This window comes from Nerophis lumbriciformis, linkage group LG10, assembly GCF_033978685.3.
Source record: "Nerophis lumbriciformis linkage group LG10, RoL_Nlum_v2.1, whole genome shotgun sequence".
NCBI classification, from domain to species: Eukaryota; Metazoa; Chordata; class Actinopteri; order Syngnathiformes; family Syngnathidae; genus Nerophis; species Nerophis lumbriciformis.
In genome coordinates, this window is record NC_084557.2 from 10,070,306 (window position 1) to 10,089,626 (window position 19,321).

Below are 19,321 nucleotides of genomic sequence, written 5' to 3' on the forward strand. Positions count from 1 at the left end.
TGACATAGTGCTGTATTTTACTTATTTATCTCTTTTTTTCAACCAAAAATGCTTTCCTCTGATTAGGGGGTACTTGAATTAAAAAAATGTTCACATGGGGTACATCACTGAAAAAAGGTTGAGAACCACTGACATATACAATCAATTAGTTAAACATGCCTTTATTTTTTTCCTCAGCAAAACTCGGTTCCGCTGGTTCCAGGAGAGCAGCATTTACAGAGATGCCCCAGCTTTTGCATTGGACGGCGTATACATCTCCGAGCCTTGCCCGAACCACTGCGGCGGGCATGGAGATTGCATCTCCGGAGTCTGCTTCTGTGATATGGGATACACAGGTATAGCCAATGATAACCACACACGGAAACGCCGACTGTTAGTAATAAAAGCTCATGTTGGTATTCTCATAGTGGAGCAGGATAGCTGTGTACCCTCTGTGGCCACGCCCACTGAGCTGACGGAGGGCTTTGAGGGCAAGTTAAGTCCACTCTGGCAGGGTTTGAGTGGAGGACAAATTGGAGGTGGGTGTGGCATGATCGGCGAAGGCAAGGCACTTTACTTCAGTAGCCCTGGATGGAGGGAGGCTCGCACCGTGCCCCTTGACACCACTAACACTCGGTGGGTAAAACGCACTTTTGCTCATCAAATTTATGCGTACCATTAAGATTTAACATTGTATTTCATGAATGTCCAGGTTGGTACAATTCTACATTCGGATCGGCAGCAAAAGCTTGGGACCCACTTGCACCAGGCCCCGCTCCCGAAATGAAGGTATCATTTAAAACAACTCTATTTTATACATTACACAGGTGTCAAACTCAAGGCCCGCTGGCCAGATCTGGCCCTCCACGTCATTTTATATGACCCGCAAAAGCCTGGAAATAATATGTGTCAATAAAAGACCTTATATTTTCTTTCTTTACTTTCTTATTTTCTTATTAAAGTTTTTTTTTTTTTTTTTTCTCATTTGACAGGGAAAAAAAATAGTGTTGAATATTGCAACAAATATATTATCTAACTTTTTTTGGTAAAAATCAGAATAAATTAAAGTTAAAGTACCAATGATTGTCACACACACTAGGTGTGGTGAAATTTGTCCTCTGCATTTGACCCATCCCCTTGATCACCGCCTGGAAGGTGAGGGGAGCAGTGGGCAGCAGCGGTGCCGTGCCCGGGAATCATTTTTGGTGATTTAACCCCCAATTCCAACCCTTGATGCTGAGTGCCAAGCAGGGAGGTAATGGGTCCCATTTTTATAGTCTTTGGTATGACTCGGCCGGGGTTTGAACTCACAACCTACCGATCTCAGGGCGGACACTCTAACCACTAGGCCAGAGTGTCCGCCCTGAGACCGGTAGGTTGTGTGTTCAAACCCCGGCCGAATCATACCAAAGACTATAACCACTAGGCCAGAGTGTCTGCCCTGGGATCGGTAGGTTGTGAGTTCAAACCCCGGCCGAGTCATACCAAAGACTATAAAAATGGGACCCATTAACTCCCTGCTTGGCACTCAGCATCAAGGGTACTAAATACTTAAATATCTGCTTAACTTATGATTTCGAAGCAAGTTATCCATCAAATTGTACACTATAAAAATGAGCAATATATTTTACTGTAAAATCTAGGGAGTTGTTTAGAGCATATTACTGCAAGTTGAAAAAAAACGACCGATGTTTGTTCTGTCGACTGAGCTGTAAGGTTTTTTGTTATTTTTACTGATTAAATGACATTCCCAAATATTTTTTTTTAGATCTTTAAGATGGAAAGTGTAGCTGCCATTATGATGTGCATGATGTTTTCTAATGACCGTAAGTCTTGAACTATACAAAGTATTTCAATGGTTGGAATCTGCGCTTTTGCATGATATACTAGTTACTATGGAAATCTAATTAGTTACTATAGTCATCTAAGTCACAGCCGCTCAGACAAGGCACCAAGCAGTGTGGGTGGGGAGCGTTTCCACAGATTGTTTCCAGAGCCTGAAATATGTTTGTCACGGACAGACGCGGAAGGAGATTTTTACAACAAAGTTCTAAAGCTTAGTGATGTATCAGATATATCAGATTGTAGGTGTTTTTTTGGGTTTTTTTACACTTCGCGTACATTTTTTGCTGTTTGTTGCATTTTTGTTGTGTTTCGCTTGATTGTAAAATATCGAGAGGGGGTGTGACGTTCATATGTTGTCAATATTCAGTGTTTTATCCTTCACAGTTAATATTGTAAATCCCACATTCTTTATTTTCATGTACATTCTGGTTGTCTCATTCAGTAAAAAAACTTAAAATTCCATTCCATTTTTTAAGGCAGTCTGTCATAACGTTTTTAGCTTTCAATCAGACATTATTGTGAGGTTTTGTATTAATGGTCCTAAAAATCAGATACACATTTTTTTCTCTAAATTTGGCCCCCTGAGTCAAAATAATTGCCCAGGCCTGGTCTAAGAGGTTTGCATGGCACAGTCTTAAGCAGAGTCCTGGCCTTGACCTGTGTGGTCTGGATTATTCTATTCTGATTTTATTGTGCTGTTTATCCCAGGTGTCCTCGTGCAGTTCTCCACCAACAATGGAGTCCAGTGGCAGTTCCTGCGGGAGTTGGACTTCAGCTCCTTCCTGGAGTCCCAAGTGGTGACCATCGAGCTGCCACCTCATGCCAAATCCCCTTACACAGTGTTTCGATGGTGGCAGCCTCAACAAGGTCAGCGCAATATGTATGAGAATATGGGAAAATAACAAAAGTACAAGTTGATTTATTACCGTTTTTTCTTGTTTTCAGGGAAACACTCAGCCCAGTGGGCTCTGGATGATGTCCTAATTGGTATGAATGACAGCTCCAGAACTGGTTTCCATGACAAATTTGATGGCACAACGCCTCTGAGGCACAACTGGTACCGCATTCAGGGCGGGGAGGTGACTGTGGACTGTCTGTCCCTGGACACTGTCCTGACCTTCAACTCTGAGGCCATCGATAGTGAGTCACTCAGACGTACTACATGACGGGGAATTTCAATTACATTTTTTTATTTCTACAGCACAGAGCTGAATAGACCAGAGCAAAAGAATAGCTTAGGATCAACATAACTCACACAAGGCTGAAACTCAATCACCCATTTACTGTGGCGCCATGAATAAATGAGGGCAAACGTGATTGAACATCCTGCCTGTTTTTATGAGAGCACCATGCTGTGAGCACATTTACGTTCTGTAAATAATGCTTTCAAGTGGGATTATACTTTGGGAGTGCACAGCAGGAGTTATTTGGCAGCACATTTTAAAGACAAAAAGAGTCTGTTTGCAGCACAAGATGCTTTGTTTGTCAGGTTTGATGAGAGCCTTTGTACAGTAGATTGCTTTTGTTACAATATTTCCTGTTTGGGTATTCAGCACAGATTTGTTAAAGCTTTGAAGGCTTGCATTTACTGATCATAATGATTAAAACACCCAATGGTGTAAAGTATTGGCATATATGGTTCTTAAAAGGCATCTAAAACACCACTGGTTGTCATTTTTTTACCAACTGCCAACTCAGAAAACATTTGGCTCTCCAAGTACCATCATAGTGACCAACATTAAAATACAGTCGTGTAATTGGCCTAAATATTCGTTAAAAACAAGTTTTATTTGACAAGTAGATTTAATATTTTTGGCCAACAAGTAGATTTTGATATTTTTGGCCATTGTAACTTTACACAAAGTTTGAACAGTGTGTTTGAATACAGGAAAATAAAACACTGTACTTTATTTAAGGGATTATGTACCGGTATTGTAAATTTTGCAAACATTTTACTGCACAGTCACTTTTACAACCTGTTTTTTTGAGTCTGTCTGCAAGATGTTCAATTGTGAAGGCATTCCCAGATAGGGATGATCCGATATTTGGATCGGATCGGCCGCCGATATTTGCCAAAAAATGCGTATCGGCAAGGCATGGGAAAATGCCGATCCAGATCCAGTTAAAAAAAAAATCCGGTCCGTGTTTTCCAACGCACCGATTTAAATAATACATTCCACTTTTCTGCTGCTCCCTAATTTCCGTTCCGCATTTTCCAGCACACCTTCAACACATCCACAGGTCTGTGGATTCTCACGCAGTTGCTTTTAGCTGCTGGCATTGCACTACAGGCTCTTCCCACTCTTTCCTGTGTCTCCCTCTTACAGACAGCGAGCGCACCTTCTTACACATGTCACATACTGTCACGTCATACGTCACATACTGTCACGTCATACGTCACATACTGTCACGTCATACGTCACATACGTATACGCCCTCTCCCAGCAGAGAGCGAGGTAGCAGCATGGCTAACGTTAGCTGTGATGCTAGCGCAACCGCTAAGGTGCGCGCCTGCTCAAGCGTCCTCTGCGCACGGCAAATCTATGCCACGCACAAAATCAAATAAAAAAATAAACGCATAACAATTTTCGACACACAGACACGACAGAGAAAACAGTTTTCGTCATCATTGTTCAAATATTGTAACGTCTGTCGAGACGCTTATCTCCATTCGGTGCCACACGTCCACACCATCAAAATGCAGAGGCAAACATTTCCACATCAACACCGTATGAAAAAAATAGTGATTTTTTTTTAGTTGTGATTTCCCTCTCTGCATGAAAGTTTAAAAGTAGCATATATTAATGCAGTATGAAGAAGAATGTTTTAATGTAGACACATAGAATCATTATACTGCTGTGATTATATGCATCAAGTGTTCATTCAAGGCTAAGGCAAAATATCGAGATATATATCGTGTATCGCAATATGGCCTTAAAATATCGCAATATTAAAAAAAGGCCATATCGCCCAGCCCTAGTTCAATGATGCCATTTCTGTTTGTCATGTATAATTTTGTCTATTTTGTGTTTATCCTTGAATAAACAGGTCAGTTTCTTGTTACCAACCATTGTGTATTATTCAAACTCCCCTAATTCAACTGGCTAGTTGTTATCAAGAGTACTAAAATCCTTTTCAACATGATTCTGACAACTAAGTAGGCTAAATAACTTTAAACTTTAATACATGCTCGGATAGGCCAGTATCGGTCAGTATCGGTATCGGTCACTATCGGTATCGGATCGGAAGTGCAAAAACAATATCGGTATCGGATCGGAAGTGCAAAAACCTGGATCGGGACATCCCTATTCCCAGATTACAAATGAAACCACACCCCACCCTCTCTGACAGTATCGTAATGTATCTTTTGAAACTGTACACTGGTTAGATATGCATCTTGAAGTCGTCATTTGCTTTCCAGACACGGTCGAAAAGAAACTTCATAAACATTATATAGATTCACCCGGTCACAACATTAGATACAACTGCTCACTCTCAGATGGTTTGAGAGAGTGCATAAAAACAGCTACTTTATGTCACTGCATGTTGCACGTTGGTGTTATTATGCACATGCTACGATTAAATTAAAACATAACCGACATCAGAGAAGACAAAATTAAGTCCCCGTTAAACTTCTACATAGTTAAAATGGAATATAAATTGGAGCAAAAATAAGTTGTATTCTTCTGGGAAGGATTTCTTCAAGATTTTGGAGAGTGTTTTGGGGACTTTTTTTTTTCCACTTATACTGACAGAAGGCGTGGCTGACAATCTCTGCTCCAGTTCACTTCCAGGATGTTTGATGAGGTTGAGCTCAGGGCTCAAGTCAAGTTCTTCCCCAAAACTGTTGCATGAAATTTTCCCAAGTTTCCTATAGAGTGATAAAAATTAAGATTTAGGCACAACGTAGCCGAGCTCCATCCATCTATCCATCTTCTAGCACTTATCCTCTTCACAGTTGCAAGGAAAACTGGAATAAATTAAATTTGGCAGTGGGTGAAAAGCAGGGTGCAGTGTCTCCTCGTCACTTTGCGGTTCACTTACTTTGGCCTCAGTGAATCGCGGATTTGAAAGTACCATTGAGATTTGAGTACAGTGTTCTGTCATTAATCATGGGGGTTTTACGGTCCAGACACCCACCTCCCCATCGTAGGTGAATTTCCGCAATGTACACACTGTGAACCCTACAGTGGGTTCTCAAATCTAAATGGTACTATACAATATGTATATATGTGTGTGTATATATATATATATATATATATATATATATATATATATATATGTATCTGTGGGAAAAAAAATCACAAGACTATTTCATCTCTACAGGCCTGATTCATGAGGGGGGGTACCCTCAATCGTCAGGAGAAAATCTCCTGACGATTGAGGGTACCCCCCCTCATGAAACAGGCCTGTAGAGATGAAATAGTCTTGTGATTTTTTTCCCCACACATACATATATTGCGCTCTACTACGGTATCGAGCACTATTTTTTGGATAACCTTATTAAGACATATATATATATATATATATATATATATATATATATATATATATATATATATATATATATATATATATATATATATATATATATATATATATATATATGTGTATATATATATATATATATATATATACAGTGTTGGGTTAGTTACTGAAAACCAGTAACTAGTTAGTTACTAGTTACTTTATTTCAAAAGTAACTCAGTTACTAATTCAGTTACTTACACCAAAAAGTAATGCGTTACTGTGAAAAGTAACTATTTAGTTACTTCTTTTTTTCTTCTTTTTTTTTTAAAGCTCCCATTAATGCCCTTTTTGCCTTCATTTCAGTACTGTTATTGCACTGGAGAATAATACAATCTGTTGATCAACTTGACATACATTTTTATTTTCCTTTTAACATAATGAATGAAAAACAGTGCAACATAAAAAGGCATTCCTCCTTTCTTTAAACTTGGACCAATGACCATTAATAAAAAACAAGTTTAAGTGCAACATAAGAAGAAACATCATCTTCCTTGAAACATAAAGCCTGACATCTGGAGTGATGCTGCTGTCTTCCACACTTGGAGCCATGGATTGTACAATCCTTGTTTTCAGTGGCAGGATCATTGACACAGATAGTGAAGTTTCAGTGCTCAGTAGAGATGGAACACTTTTAAGCACCTGGAGGACCTCATCTGCCACTCTCACATCATCATCAGACAGGGTGACATTTGTCTTCAGGGTGTTGTGGGTCAATGCAGAGTATATAGCTGCCTGCTGCTCCAACATATCATAAGTGGAGTTCCACCTCGTTGGGACATCATGTATGAGCAGGCAGCTTTAGCATTTCTTGCTTTGTCTTAAGCACATGAGCAGCTGTTGTGCTTGGGTGGAAGTAAGAAACCTTCCTGATCCTCCCAAAGAGGCGCTCCATCCTATTGACTGAGATTCCCTTCTGTGATGCCAAATTCACTACATGTGCAAAGCACCTATCTGTGGTCCCAGTCCTGCCTCATTCTCTGTAATTATTAGATTTTTGGCATTATCACGTGTGACTGGGATATCTTTATCTTCCATTCCTCCACTGCTTGTGTCAGTACCTGCGCAAGGTGACTCTCGTAGAGGGGGCGTGTCTTCTCATCTCCCAGTCTGCTGTGATGAAGTGAGCGCTTATAGTTCCGCTGGACGTCCACCCGTCTGTCATGAGCGCAACAGCTGATGCTCGGGATAGTTCATCCACAACTTTTTTCTTCTCCTGCTCATAAAGATCTGGCACAATCTTATTGCTGAAGTGGGTGCGCGACGGGATGTCGTAACGTGGTTCAAGCACGTTCAGCATGTGTTTAAAACCCTCGTTTTGCACAACCGAGTCTGCACTTATAAACACACCGATTCAATGGCGGGGGCGTTCAAGCTCCTCCGTTACTCCGCTCGCCATGACCACGCTGTGTGTGGACTGAACGTGACAACAACTTTTTTTTGTTTGTTTCATATATCAAACCGCGGATCACCTCCCCCCACACACACACACACACATAGACCGCGCCTCTTTTCTTCTCTAAGGCTTGTGACAGAGGAAGATTCAGAAGAACGCGACACCGCAGCGCTTCTGTTTCTAGCCGATACTACATCAAAAGTAACGTAAAATAACGCAGTAACGCATCATGTTGTAACGGTAACTAAATTACTGAATAAAAAAAAATAACGCGTTAGATTACTAGTTACCGCCGAAACTAACGCCGTTACAGTAACGCGTTACTTTGTAACGCGTTAGTCCCAACACTATATATATATATATATATATATATATATATATATATATATATATATATATATATATATATATATATATATATATATATATATATATATATATGTGTGTCTACAGTACAGGCCAAAAGTTTGGACACACCTCATTCAATGCATTTCTTTTATTTTCATGACTATTTACATTGTAGATTGTCACATCAATACTATGAATGAACACATGTGGAGTTATGTACTTAACAAAAAAAGGTGAAATAACTGAAAACATGTTTTATATTCTAGATTCTTCAAAATAGCCACCCTTTGCTCTGATTACTTTTTTGCACACTCTTGGCATTCTCTCGATGAGCTTCAAGAGGTACTCACCTGAAATGGTTTGTGGTGAAATGGTCTGTGGCAGGTGTGCTCGAAGCTCACGGAGAGAATGCCAAGAGTGTGCAAAGCAGTAATCAGAGCAAGGGGTGGCTATTTTGACGGAACTAGAATATAAAACGTGTTTTCAGTTATTTCACCTTTTTTTGTTAAGTACATAACTCCACATGTGTTCATTCATAGTTTTTATGCCTTCAGTGTCAATCTACAATGTAAATAGTCTTGAAAATAAAGAAAACGCATTGAATGAGTAGAAGGTGTGTCCAAACTTTTGGCCTGTACTGTATATATACACATTAGTATCTATGTATGTATAAATATATATATGTGTGTGTGTGTGTGTGTGTGTATGTGTGTGTGTATATATATATATATATATATATATATATATATATATATATTACGCACTGATCTGCACGCCACCTTCGCCACCGCCCAAGAAAGGCCAGCCAGAACTGGGAACATTTAAGTTAGATTTTTCAAATGTATATAAATGAGTGTATTAAGTGTTTTAAGAGCATAGGAAGTGCTTGAGTGTTTATAAATGCTGTGTGGATGGGGTTGTGTAGACATATATATTCATAGAAATCCTGAAATAAATAGCATCCCTACTTAACGGTAATTACACTACCATGGGGAAGTCTGGAAAGTGACCTAATTGCAACATAATCGTGGGCACACTGTACATGGCACATACTGCATAACATACTGAGGTGTTATGGTCACACTTTTGGACCAATGGTGTGTTTCCATGCATTGCAGAGAAGCCGAGGTACGCGGAGAGCTGGGACTTCGAGGTGTCGGGCTCGTCCTTCTTGCAGTTTGAACTGAGTATGGGCTGCAGCAAGTCCACTTCCTTCTCCCACGGCGTGCGGCTGGAGTATTCCGTGGACTGCGGGCGTCACTGGTCCCTCATCACCCCAGAGTGTGTCCCCCCAGCCATCGGTTGTGCTGCTTATACTCAGAGCTCCATCTATACGTCCACCCAGTACAAACACTGGAGGAGGATCACTGTGTACCTGCCAAGCTCTGCTAAGTATGCACATACTTAAGGAACCCCCAAATTAATTATACACTATTTTTGTGCTCAAACTACATTATATGTGTTAATACTTCAGTTCTCCAAGAACTCGATTCCGTTGGATCCAAACACATTTCACACCAGGGGCTGAAGGCTGGGCTCTGGATAACGTATTACTGGCTCCTGGTTGCCCGTGGATGTGCTCCGGTCACGGCCTGTGTGACAATGGACGCTGCGTGTAAGTCAAACACGACTGTTCGATTATGTTTTACACGCTGATGTTATCACATTCTCCTCCTCCCCAAGGTGTGATAAAGGTTACGAGGGTGCACACTGTGTGCCCTCCGCGCCTCTCCCGTCCGTACTGAGGGAGGACTTCAATGAGCACCTGCAGCAGGACACATGGCCTGAGGTTTATGGAGCTGAAAGGGGGACAATGAATGGAGAGCCTCTTAAATCTGGAACTGCCCTCATATTTAAAGGGGTTGGTGTCTTTCAAGTCTCTCGAGGAGTAGTTTTATATCGAAAAGGCTTTTCTTGTTCTGAAAAACTGTACCTCTTTGCAGGACGGTTTGCGTATGATCGTGTCGAGAGATCTGGATTGTACAAACACTCTCTACATTCAGTTTTCCTTCAAGTTCATTACAAAAGGTTAGTGATTATTTGTCTTGTTAGATTACCGTATTTTTCGGACTATAAGTCGCAGTTTTTTTCATAGTTTGGCCGGGGGTGCGACTTATACTCAGGAGCGACTTATGTGTGAAATTATTAACACATTACCGTAAAATATCAAATAATATTATTGATCTCATTCACGTAAGAGACTAGACGTATAAGATTTCATGGGATTTAGCGATTAGGAGTGACAGATTGTTTGGTAAACGTATAGCATGTTCTATATGTTATAGTTATTTGAATGACTCTTACGATAATATGTTACGTTAACATACCAGGCACGTTCTCAGTTGGTTATTTATGCCTCATATAACGTACACTTATTCAGCCTGTTGTTCACTATTCTTTATTTATTCTAAATTGCCTTTCAAATGTCTATTCTTGGTGTTGGCTTTTATCAAATAAATTTCCCCCAAAATTGCGACTTATACGCCAGTGCGACTTATATATGTTTTTTTTTTTATTATTATGCATTTTCGGCCGGTGTGACTTATACTCCAGAGCGACTTATACTCCGAAAAATACGGTACATTAAAATGCAACACTTATTTTACAGTTCTTGACCTAAAAATTATGTCTACAGAAAAAATAACCCTTAAATAGACGCAGTAGTGATTTTTGGCTTGTTTTCTAACAACTTTCAGCACATTTGGAACGCCCATTTTTTTTTTTTATTTATTTTTATTTATTTTTTATTTTTTTGTCCTGTCCAGCTTCTCAGGCAAATCATATAGTTGATGTAGATGCCCATATCGGCTGTTCAGATTTACTTTACAAGAGAGAAATGTAGGATACTTCTCTTGTTGCCTTATTTGTATTTGACTTTATTAAATGCATTTATATTATCATTTGGTGCAGCCGGGCCGGAGCAGGAGGGGATGGAAAGGGAAAAAAAGGAAGACAGAGGGGGAAATTGTGGGGACAAGAGGGGGATAAGACAGAGAGACAAAAACAACTACAGCAAAGACATCAACAACAACAATAGATCATCATCAGCAAATAGGATATGTACAAATATGATGGTTAAAGTGATAGCAAAGAAGCAGTTAGCGAAATAAATAATAATACAGAAATGACAATGAGCATTATTACACTACATATGGAACATTACAAATACCAATAGAAATAGCGCTATTGATAATGAACAATACCAATAATTTACCTCTATTATCAACAATACACTTGTTCAAATGCAACAATACATATACGTAATGATAACTAGAGATACAAAAGAATGCAGAAAAATGGAGGGGAAGAAAGAGAAGCAACCTATATTAACCTTGTAGATTGTTATAGTAACAATAGGTTAAGCTTTGTCAGTGTGCCATGTGCTACCCAGTTACCCAGAACACCCATTTTTAGCTCCAAAATGTGAACGGTCCTGTATCGGCCTGTCGACGTCACCTACAGAAGACTGAAGGCAATTTCATATTGTGTAGTATGTGTTTTTGGTTGGATCTCCATGATGCCCCTTTCACGTTTTGACTGCCCCCTCATATATGCCTGCCTAGAACCGGCCCTGCTTGTAGCTGACACACCAGAGGCTACATTATGGAGGTTAATAGTATTCATTATGTAAAGACGTACAGTAAGTGTAGCTGCACTTCACGCTCGTAGCAGGAAACAATAGCTCCACCGTTCAAAAAGAGAGAAACAAAGAATAAAATCAGAGAAAAATAAGGCAAGCCGCTGGTATTCAGTTTTGCATCCTTTTTTACTGATGTTTTATTGCTGGAATTGCAACTTGACTAGTTGAGTTGGATTGTGCTTGAGAAAATGCTGAAAGATCAGATAGGTCGAGACTTTCTTTGTCTTCAATAGAAATTCACATTTCATATTTCAACAGCTTTACAAGGGTGGAAACACAAGGTATGCAAGGTTTAAAAAAAAAAAAAAAAAAAAAGAATGAAGATGTTAGAAATGTCATAATTTTGAGAAAATACCCATGACAGGCAGACTCTGAAGATAAAGAAACACAGGCTATGGTGTCTATACATTATCATATTTACCGTCTTTTCCGGACCATAGGGCACACCGGATTACAAGGCGCACTGCCGATGGATGGTCTATTTTTGATCTTTTTTCATACAAAAGGCATAATATATTATATATATACCGTATTTTTCCGTGTATAAGTCGCACCGGAGTATAAGTCGCACCTGCCGAAAATGCATAATAAAGAAGGAAAAAAACATATATTAGTCGCAATGGAGCCCGGCCAAACTATGAAAAAAACTGCGACTTATAGTCCGAAAAATACGGTATATATATTATATGTTATAGGGCGCATTAAAGGAGTCATATTATTATTATTTTTTTCTAAATGTAAAACACTATCTTGTGGTCTCCATAACATGTAATGGTGGTTCTTTGGTAAATGTTGCATAGATGATGTTTTACACACCATCTTCAAGTCGCTTTTTGACAGTTGCTTCAGGATGCGCCATTTTGTGGGCGGTCTTATTTACGTGGCTCACCTTCGACAGCGTCTTCTCCCCGTCATCTTTGTTGTAGCGGTGTAGCGTGCAAGGACGGGTGTGTCAGAAGTGTCAAAAGATGGAGCTAACTGTTTTAATGACATTCAGACTTTACTTCAATCAACAACGGAGCAGCTTCTCCTCATCCGGAAACAACAAAACTGGAAATGTGTCCCGTGAAAAAATGTCCGACCGGAACTCTCTAATAACTAAAGTTCCTTGGGTGAATAATGTTAACTCACGATACCGGTATGTTTTAGCGCTTCCATGGCGAGTTTACTGACGGGTATAAGTAAGAACTTTACACTACTTTATATTAGAAATGGCAACAGCGGAGGAGGAATGTCCCATAACAAGAAGATAGAGAAAAAGAAGGAGCTTAACGACTACGCTGTCGACACGGACTACAAAGGCAGATGCGCACAATTTTTCAGGACTTATGCAGGTCCCAAATACAGATCAGCGGGTACCAGAAGTTAAGAAAAGTTGGTTTTGCATATTTGCAATGTGAAACAAAACACCAGATAATGTCTTACCTTATACAAACACCATAATAATACTCGTATGTTGAAGCACAGTACAATCCATCAAGCGGTGCGGCTTCATAGCTTACCAAAGTCGTACTAAAACATGTTGATAGATTTTTGAGCGCCGTGTGTAATGTTCTATATTTTCTTTATTTATTATTATTTATGGCTTCACGGTGGCAGAGGGGTTAGTGCATCTGCCTCACAATACGAAGGTCCTGAGTAGTCTTGGGTTCAATCCCGGGCTCGGGATCTTTCTGTGTGGAGTTTGCATGTTCTCCCCGTGACTGCGTGGGTTCCCTCCGGGTACTCCGGCTTCCTCCCACCTCCAAAGACATGCACCTTGGGATAAGTTGATTGGCAACACTAAATTGGCCCTAGTGTGTGGATGTGAGTGTGAATGTTGTCTGTCTATCTGTGTTGGCCCTGCGATGAGGTGGCGACTTGTCCAGGGTGTACCCCGCCTTCCGCCCGATTGTAGCTGAGATAGGCTCCAGCGCCCCCCGCGACCCCAAAGGGAATAAGCGGTAGAAAATGGATGGATGGATGGATATTATTATTTAGTTTTTTTAGTCCTGTCCAGCTACTCAGGCCAATCATATCATTGATGTAGATGCCCATTTCGGCTGTACCAATTTACTTTACAAAAGAGAAGTGTGGGATACTTCTCTTGTTGCCTTATTTGTATTTGTTCTATATTTTCGATGGAACTTATAAAATGTCGGTGTTGTTTACTTGAGTCATATTGCAGACTCCATGTATCTCTTATGTGTGACTGCCATCTACTGGTCACACATATCATTACAACATGTATCAAATAAAATAGCTTCAAGGTGGGTAAGGTCAACCAAACGTATTCCTTACATTAGGCGCACCGGGTTATAAGGTGCACTGTTGAGTTTTGAAAAATAAAAAGGATTTTAAGTGCGCCTGGAAAATACGGTACTTATTTATTTTTTGGACATAGTGTTAACCATATAGGTTTAAAGTATTCATGGACCAGGTTTACATGCCTTCATCCACACTGTCTATGCGGGGAAATGGGCTTCAGTTCTGTAGCTAACGTCGCACCAAGGGGTGGGGGGGGCATATCAAGTCTGGTGATGAAAAATGGGCGTTCCAAGTACAGTTAATTATTTACCGATTCCTTAAAAACTAATTGATAATTTGAAAAATGACTTACAGGAGCAAAAAATACATAAAGAGAACTTGTTAGTTAAATTTCGGACATCTAGAGTCCTTTAACTATGAATGTGTTTCACGTTAATTGTCATGTTACCCCATTGGGTTGAGTTTTTTTCTTGCCCTGATGTGGGATCTGAGCCGAGGATGTCGTGGCTAGTGCAGCCCTTTGAGACACTCGTGATGTAGGGCTATTTAAGTAAACATTGATTGATTGATGTTCCTGTTGGATTTTCTAGGTGTACCTGAGCGCTCCCACTCAGTGCTGCTGCAGTATTCCGTGAACGGGGGAATCAGTTGGCTACTTTTGGATGAGTTTTACTTCCCGGCTTCCACGGACACTCTGTTCCTCCACCTGCCACTGCCTGCCAGCGCTCAGACCAACGCCACCCGCTTCAGACTATGGCAACCGTACAACAGTGGTAAATAGTTATTTGTTTATTTATTTATTTGAGTCCATTTGATAGGGACAACTCACCAAAACTAGCGAGGTGGTTTTTCTTAATGACAGATAACCGCGATCTGTGGGGTGCCCCGTTTTGCATGAAGAAGTGCTTGTAAAATATCAATTAATGAATTACAGGGCGCTCTATATTTAATGTAACACAAATTAAGTCATAGCCCCTTTCTGCTCTTGTCACTGTTAAATTATAATGGAAAATTATACATATAAGAAAAGGTTTTTTGTACAAAAGTTTACAAGTACAATATTTTTTATTACTTAAATTCAAGTTTGATTAACCTTTTGCTTGGGCATGGGTTTTTGATTAAAACGTTGTTAGAATAGGATATAAAGATAAAGTATACACTTGTTCTCCAAAGAGCTTCTCCAGTGGCGCCCATCATGAGTGCAATTTTTAACTGACTGTAATTGTAGTATGTTACTTTGCTTTTCTCAATGAATTAGTCTCATTTTGGTCTATTGAAAACAAAAAAATATATTATTGACCACCAAATGCCACCAGAAAACTATGCGCATGATTTTCAGAGTTTGGTATGTTTAAACTGCCATCAAGCCGCTGATATTCAAAAAAATCATATTAGACAGTTATGTACAGTACAGGCCAAAAGTTTGGACACACCTTCTCATTCAACGCGTTTTCTTTATTTTCATGACTATTTACATTGTAGATTGTCACTGAAGGCATCAAAACTATGAATGAACACATGTGGAGTTATGTACTTAACATAAAAAAGTGAAATAACTGAAAACACGTTTTATATTCTAGTTTCTTCAAAATATCCACCCTTTGCTCTGATTACTGCTTTGCACACTCTTGGCATTCTCTCGATGAGCTTCAAGCACACCTGTGAAGTGAAAACCATTTCTTAAAGCTCTTAAAGCTCATCAAGAGAATGCCAAGAGTGTGCAAAGCAGTAATCGGAACAAAGGGTGGCTATTTTGAAGAAACTAGAATATAAAACATGTTTTCAGTTATTTCACCTTTTTTTGTCAATGTGTTCATTCATTGTTTTGTTGCCTTCAGTGACAATCTACAATGTAATTAGTCATGAAAATAAAGAAAACTAATTGAATGAGAAAGTGTGTCCAAACTTTTAACTTGTACTGTATATAACATGGCAGATATTTATAAAAGACTTGTGTAGACTCAAACTCAACCAAGTCCTGCCCACTTTCTCTCTCATTCTAGCTCAGTAGACCTTGTAAAAATATGTTTTTGTTTGTGTGTCTGCTGTATCAAAATCAATGTTGTCATGAATTATTGACGAATTCAGGCTGTAATGACCCAAACTCAAATATTCCACTCTGCAATTAATTTTTACAAATACTGGATATTTTGCATTTTACCATTATTAAAAAAAACTTTTATTTTTGACCAAACGGCCAAACAACATAAAAAAACAACAACACCATAAAAAATAATAAAATGTTATATCAATGGTTAGATCTCAAGGTATTAAAAGATTTCAAGCATTGAAAGTCAAAGAAAATATTAATATATTGCTGACTTATTACACTTTTATGAGTAGAACCCTTTTGGATCCTGAGACTAAGTGTGTACAGGCAATCTTAAACTTGCACAACGGTTGGAAAGTATAACAACTGTTGAATTGGGGGATCCAAATTGAATTCTGCTTAGGCCCCTAACTACGCAGAATCACAAAAAACCCAGAACTTCAAAAGTGACCATTTTAAAGCCCAGTGACGTGCGGTGAGGTTGATGGCTGGTGAAGCACTGACTTCATCACAGTCAGATTTACAAACATATGAACCCTAAAGAGTATCTTATTCACCATTTGATTGGCAGCAGTTAACGGGTTATGTTTAAAAGCTCATACCAGCATTCTTCCCTGCTTGGCACTCAGCATCAAGGGTTGGAATTGGGGGTTAAATCACCAAAAATGATTGCCAGGCGCGGCGCCGCTGCTGCCCACTGCTCCCCTCACCTCCCAGGGGGTGATCAAGGGGATGGGTCAAATGCAGAGGACAAATTTCATTACACCTAGTGTGTGTGTGACAATCATTGGTACTTTAACTTAACTTTAACTTTACACATACAAACTGTAGCACACAAAAAAGCACATTTAATAAAAAAAACGTTATTATGGTCTTACCTTTACTTAGAAATTAAGTCCATGCGCCGCAACTAAAGCCCTCACTTAAACTTTCCACGTGCAAGATTGAATCTATTTAAAAAAGTGTAACCGAGGGTTTATAAATGTCGCCTATACTGTATGAAACTACAAAATAACAAACACGGAGGCTCCAGTTTACACGAGGATCACTTTATTTACCTTCTTTCAAAAACGTGACATCACTTCCGCTCTTAGCGCCTTCAAAATAAGAGCTCAAGGCATATACTGTATAACAGCGCATAACAGGAACTTAACATCACAAAGAGGAAAGCCCATGAAAATAGGTTACAAAAGTTATTTAATAAGGAGCCAAAAAGTGCAAAAACAATAATGTTCGTGTTGGAGGAGTTGTGAATTAGGTACACCTGCAGCCTGCAGTCTGCAGGTGTATCTAATGTTGTGTCACTGCAGTCATTCACAACTCCTCCAACACCAACATTATTGTTTTTGCACTTTTTGGCTTCTTATGAAATCATTTTTTAAATAGATTCAATCTTGCACGTGGAAAGTTTAAGTGTGGGCTTTAGTTGATATAACAATTCTACGGCGGGGGTGCAGGAGGCGAGCCTTACACAGTGCGTCTTTTGCAGCCGTTTTATGATCGCTCAGCACAAGAAATACTTTACACACATACAGTTGTTGACAAAATACACTGTACATTATATACCTCAGCTAACTAAACTATGGAAATGTATAATATAATTCATATAGCAATACGGTCTCAATGCACAGCAGGCCAGCAGTTAGCCGAGTCATTGCGCAATCCATGTTGCGGCACTGAGTGACGTGCCTCAACTGGCTGCTGTTCACCGCACCGTCTCTTCTCAGTATTTGAACGGCAAATGTGAAAATTCAGCGATTTTGAATAAAAATAATCTAAAACTGGTGAAGTTAAATGGAAAATAACTTTATAGTATAATCACTGGATACATATAACAATTTAATTTTTTTTCTTTCTTTTTACATTTTTTTTCTTTCCATGATGGCAGGTGAGGCCCCGCCTCACCTGCCTCTAGTGACTGCACGTCACTGTTAAAGCCTAATTGGTGATGTGTTGTAACGGAGGCATGTTTGTGTGCATCAGGTAAGAAGGAAGAGGTGTGGGTGATTGATGACCTCATCATCGATGGCAGCTCTTTACACAACCCCCCGGTGGTCGTCGACAGCTTTGACGAGGGGCCCAATGAGTCCAACTGGCTCTTCTACCCGGCGGGCAACACGGGCCTGTACTGCCCCTACCAGAAGACCGGCTTGTAAGAACGCAGTTTAACTTTGAATCTTTACAAAGACAAAGTCTTGTTTTCCATATTTAGTTTGTAATTAGTGATCCCCGTGGTGATGATATCATCTTGTAAACGGATGTTTGCAACCTTGACTAATCTTGTTGTTTTTGTTGCAGAGAGGAGGATGAGTCAGCCATGGTGTTTGTCTCCAGCGAGCTGGGGGAGCACTCCATCACCACCAGGGACATTGACGTCAATGAGAACACCATCATCCAGTTTGAGGTACCCAAACACATCCTCGACGTCTTCTCTCCCCCAGTAACAATCACAACCCTCATTGAGGACATCAATCATTGTTTTCTCCGCAGATAAATGTAGGCTGCACTGCTGAAAGCTCCTCGGCCTACCCGGTGCGCCTCGAGTTCTCGCGGGACTTTGGTGCCACGTGGCACCTACTGGTGCCATTGTGTGCCGGTGGGCCGCACCCATCTTCTCTCTGCTCCACCGAGCTCCACCCTGCCAGTGTCTACTTCCCTGGCACCACGCAGGGCTGGAGGAGAGAGGTCATACACTTTGGCAAGCTGCGTCTCTGCGGGTGAGCGCGACATTTCTCCGTCACTCTGATCTGTTCCTGCCATCAACATTTTGACCCTACAGGTCGGTGAGGTTCCGTTGGTATCAGGGCTTCTTCTCAACTGGATCCGCCCCTCCAACATGGGCGCTAGACAACGTTTATATCGGCCCTCAGTGTCAAGACATGTGCAGTGGCCATGGAGCCTGTGTGGGGGGCACCCACTGTGTGTGTGACCCTGCCTACTCTGGAAGTGACTGCTCTGTGCCGGACACCCCCAACCCTGACTTCCTCAAAGAGGACTTTGAAGGTACACCATGACTACAGTGGAACCCGTTTAAGGCGACGCCCACCGACATTAGCGGTTTGTCGACATGACCAAAAACAGCCTTTGCTTGCACATTTACTTGTGACAATGACCAGACATATTTAAGTAGATCGGGCGACAAAAAATTATTTTTTTAACACTATTTTCCTACGATTGTGCTAAAAATAATTCCTTGTTAATTGCTGTTAATTGGTTCCAGGCCTGACAGTGGTAACTGAACTTCTGTAAGGTAGAAATGTTTTATTATCAATGGAATAGTTCCAGAGCT

General features: G+C 40.2%; 1 protein-coding gene across 2 annotated transcripts in view; it reads left to right on the plus strand.

Annotated features, from left to right (window-relative positions):
* The window catches only part of LOC133612667 (reelin), a 316,782-nt gene that overhangs the window by 247,215 nt on the left and 50,246 nt on the right, over nt 1-19,321 (plus strand). For both annotated transcript variants that reach the window (XM_072913903.1, XM_072913904.1), the window contains exons 31-44: nt 178-335; nt 408-615; nt 692-768; nt 2,533-2,691; nt 2,770-2,964; nt 9,214-9,487; nt 9,570-9,710; nt 9,779-9,956; nt 10,039-10,123; nt 14,573-14,755; nt 18,016-18,184; nt 18,331-18,436; nt 18,523-18,749; nt 18,812-19,035. In XM_072913903.1, the coding sequence (XP_072770004.1) occupies nt 178-335; nt 408-615; nt 692-768; nt 2,533-2,691; nt 2,770-2,964; nt 9,214-9,487; nt 9,570-9,710; nt 9,779-9,956; nt 10,039-10,123; nt 14,573-14,755; nt 18,016-18,184; nt 18,331-18,436; nt 18,523-18,749; nt 18,812-19,035 (2,384 nt within the window). The remainder of the gene's footprint in view (nt 1-177; nt 336-407; nt 616-691; nt 769-2,532; nt 2,692-2,769; nt 2,965-9,213; nt 9,488-9,569; nt 9,711-9,778; nt 9,957-10,038; nt 10,124-14,572; nt 14,756-18,015; nt 18,185-18,330; nt 18,437-18,522; nt 18,750-18,811; nt 19,036-19,321) is intronic.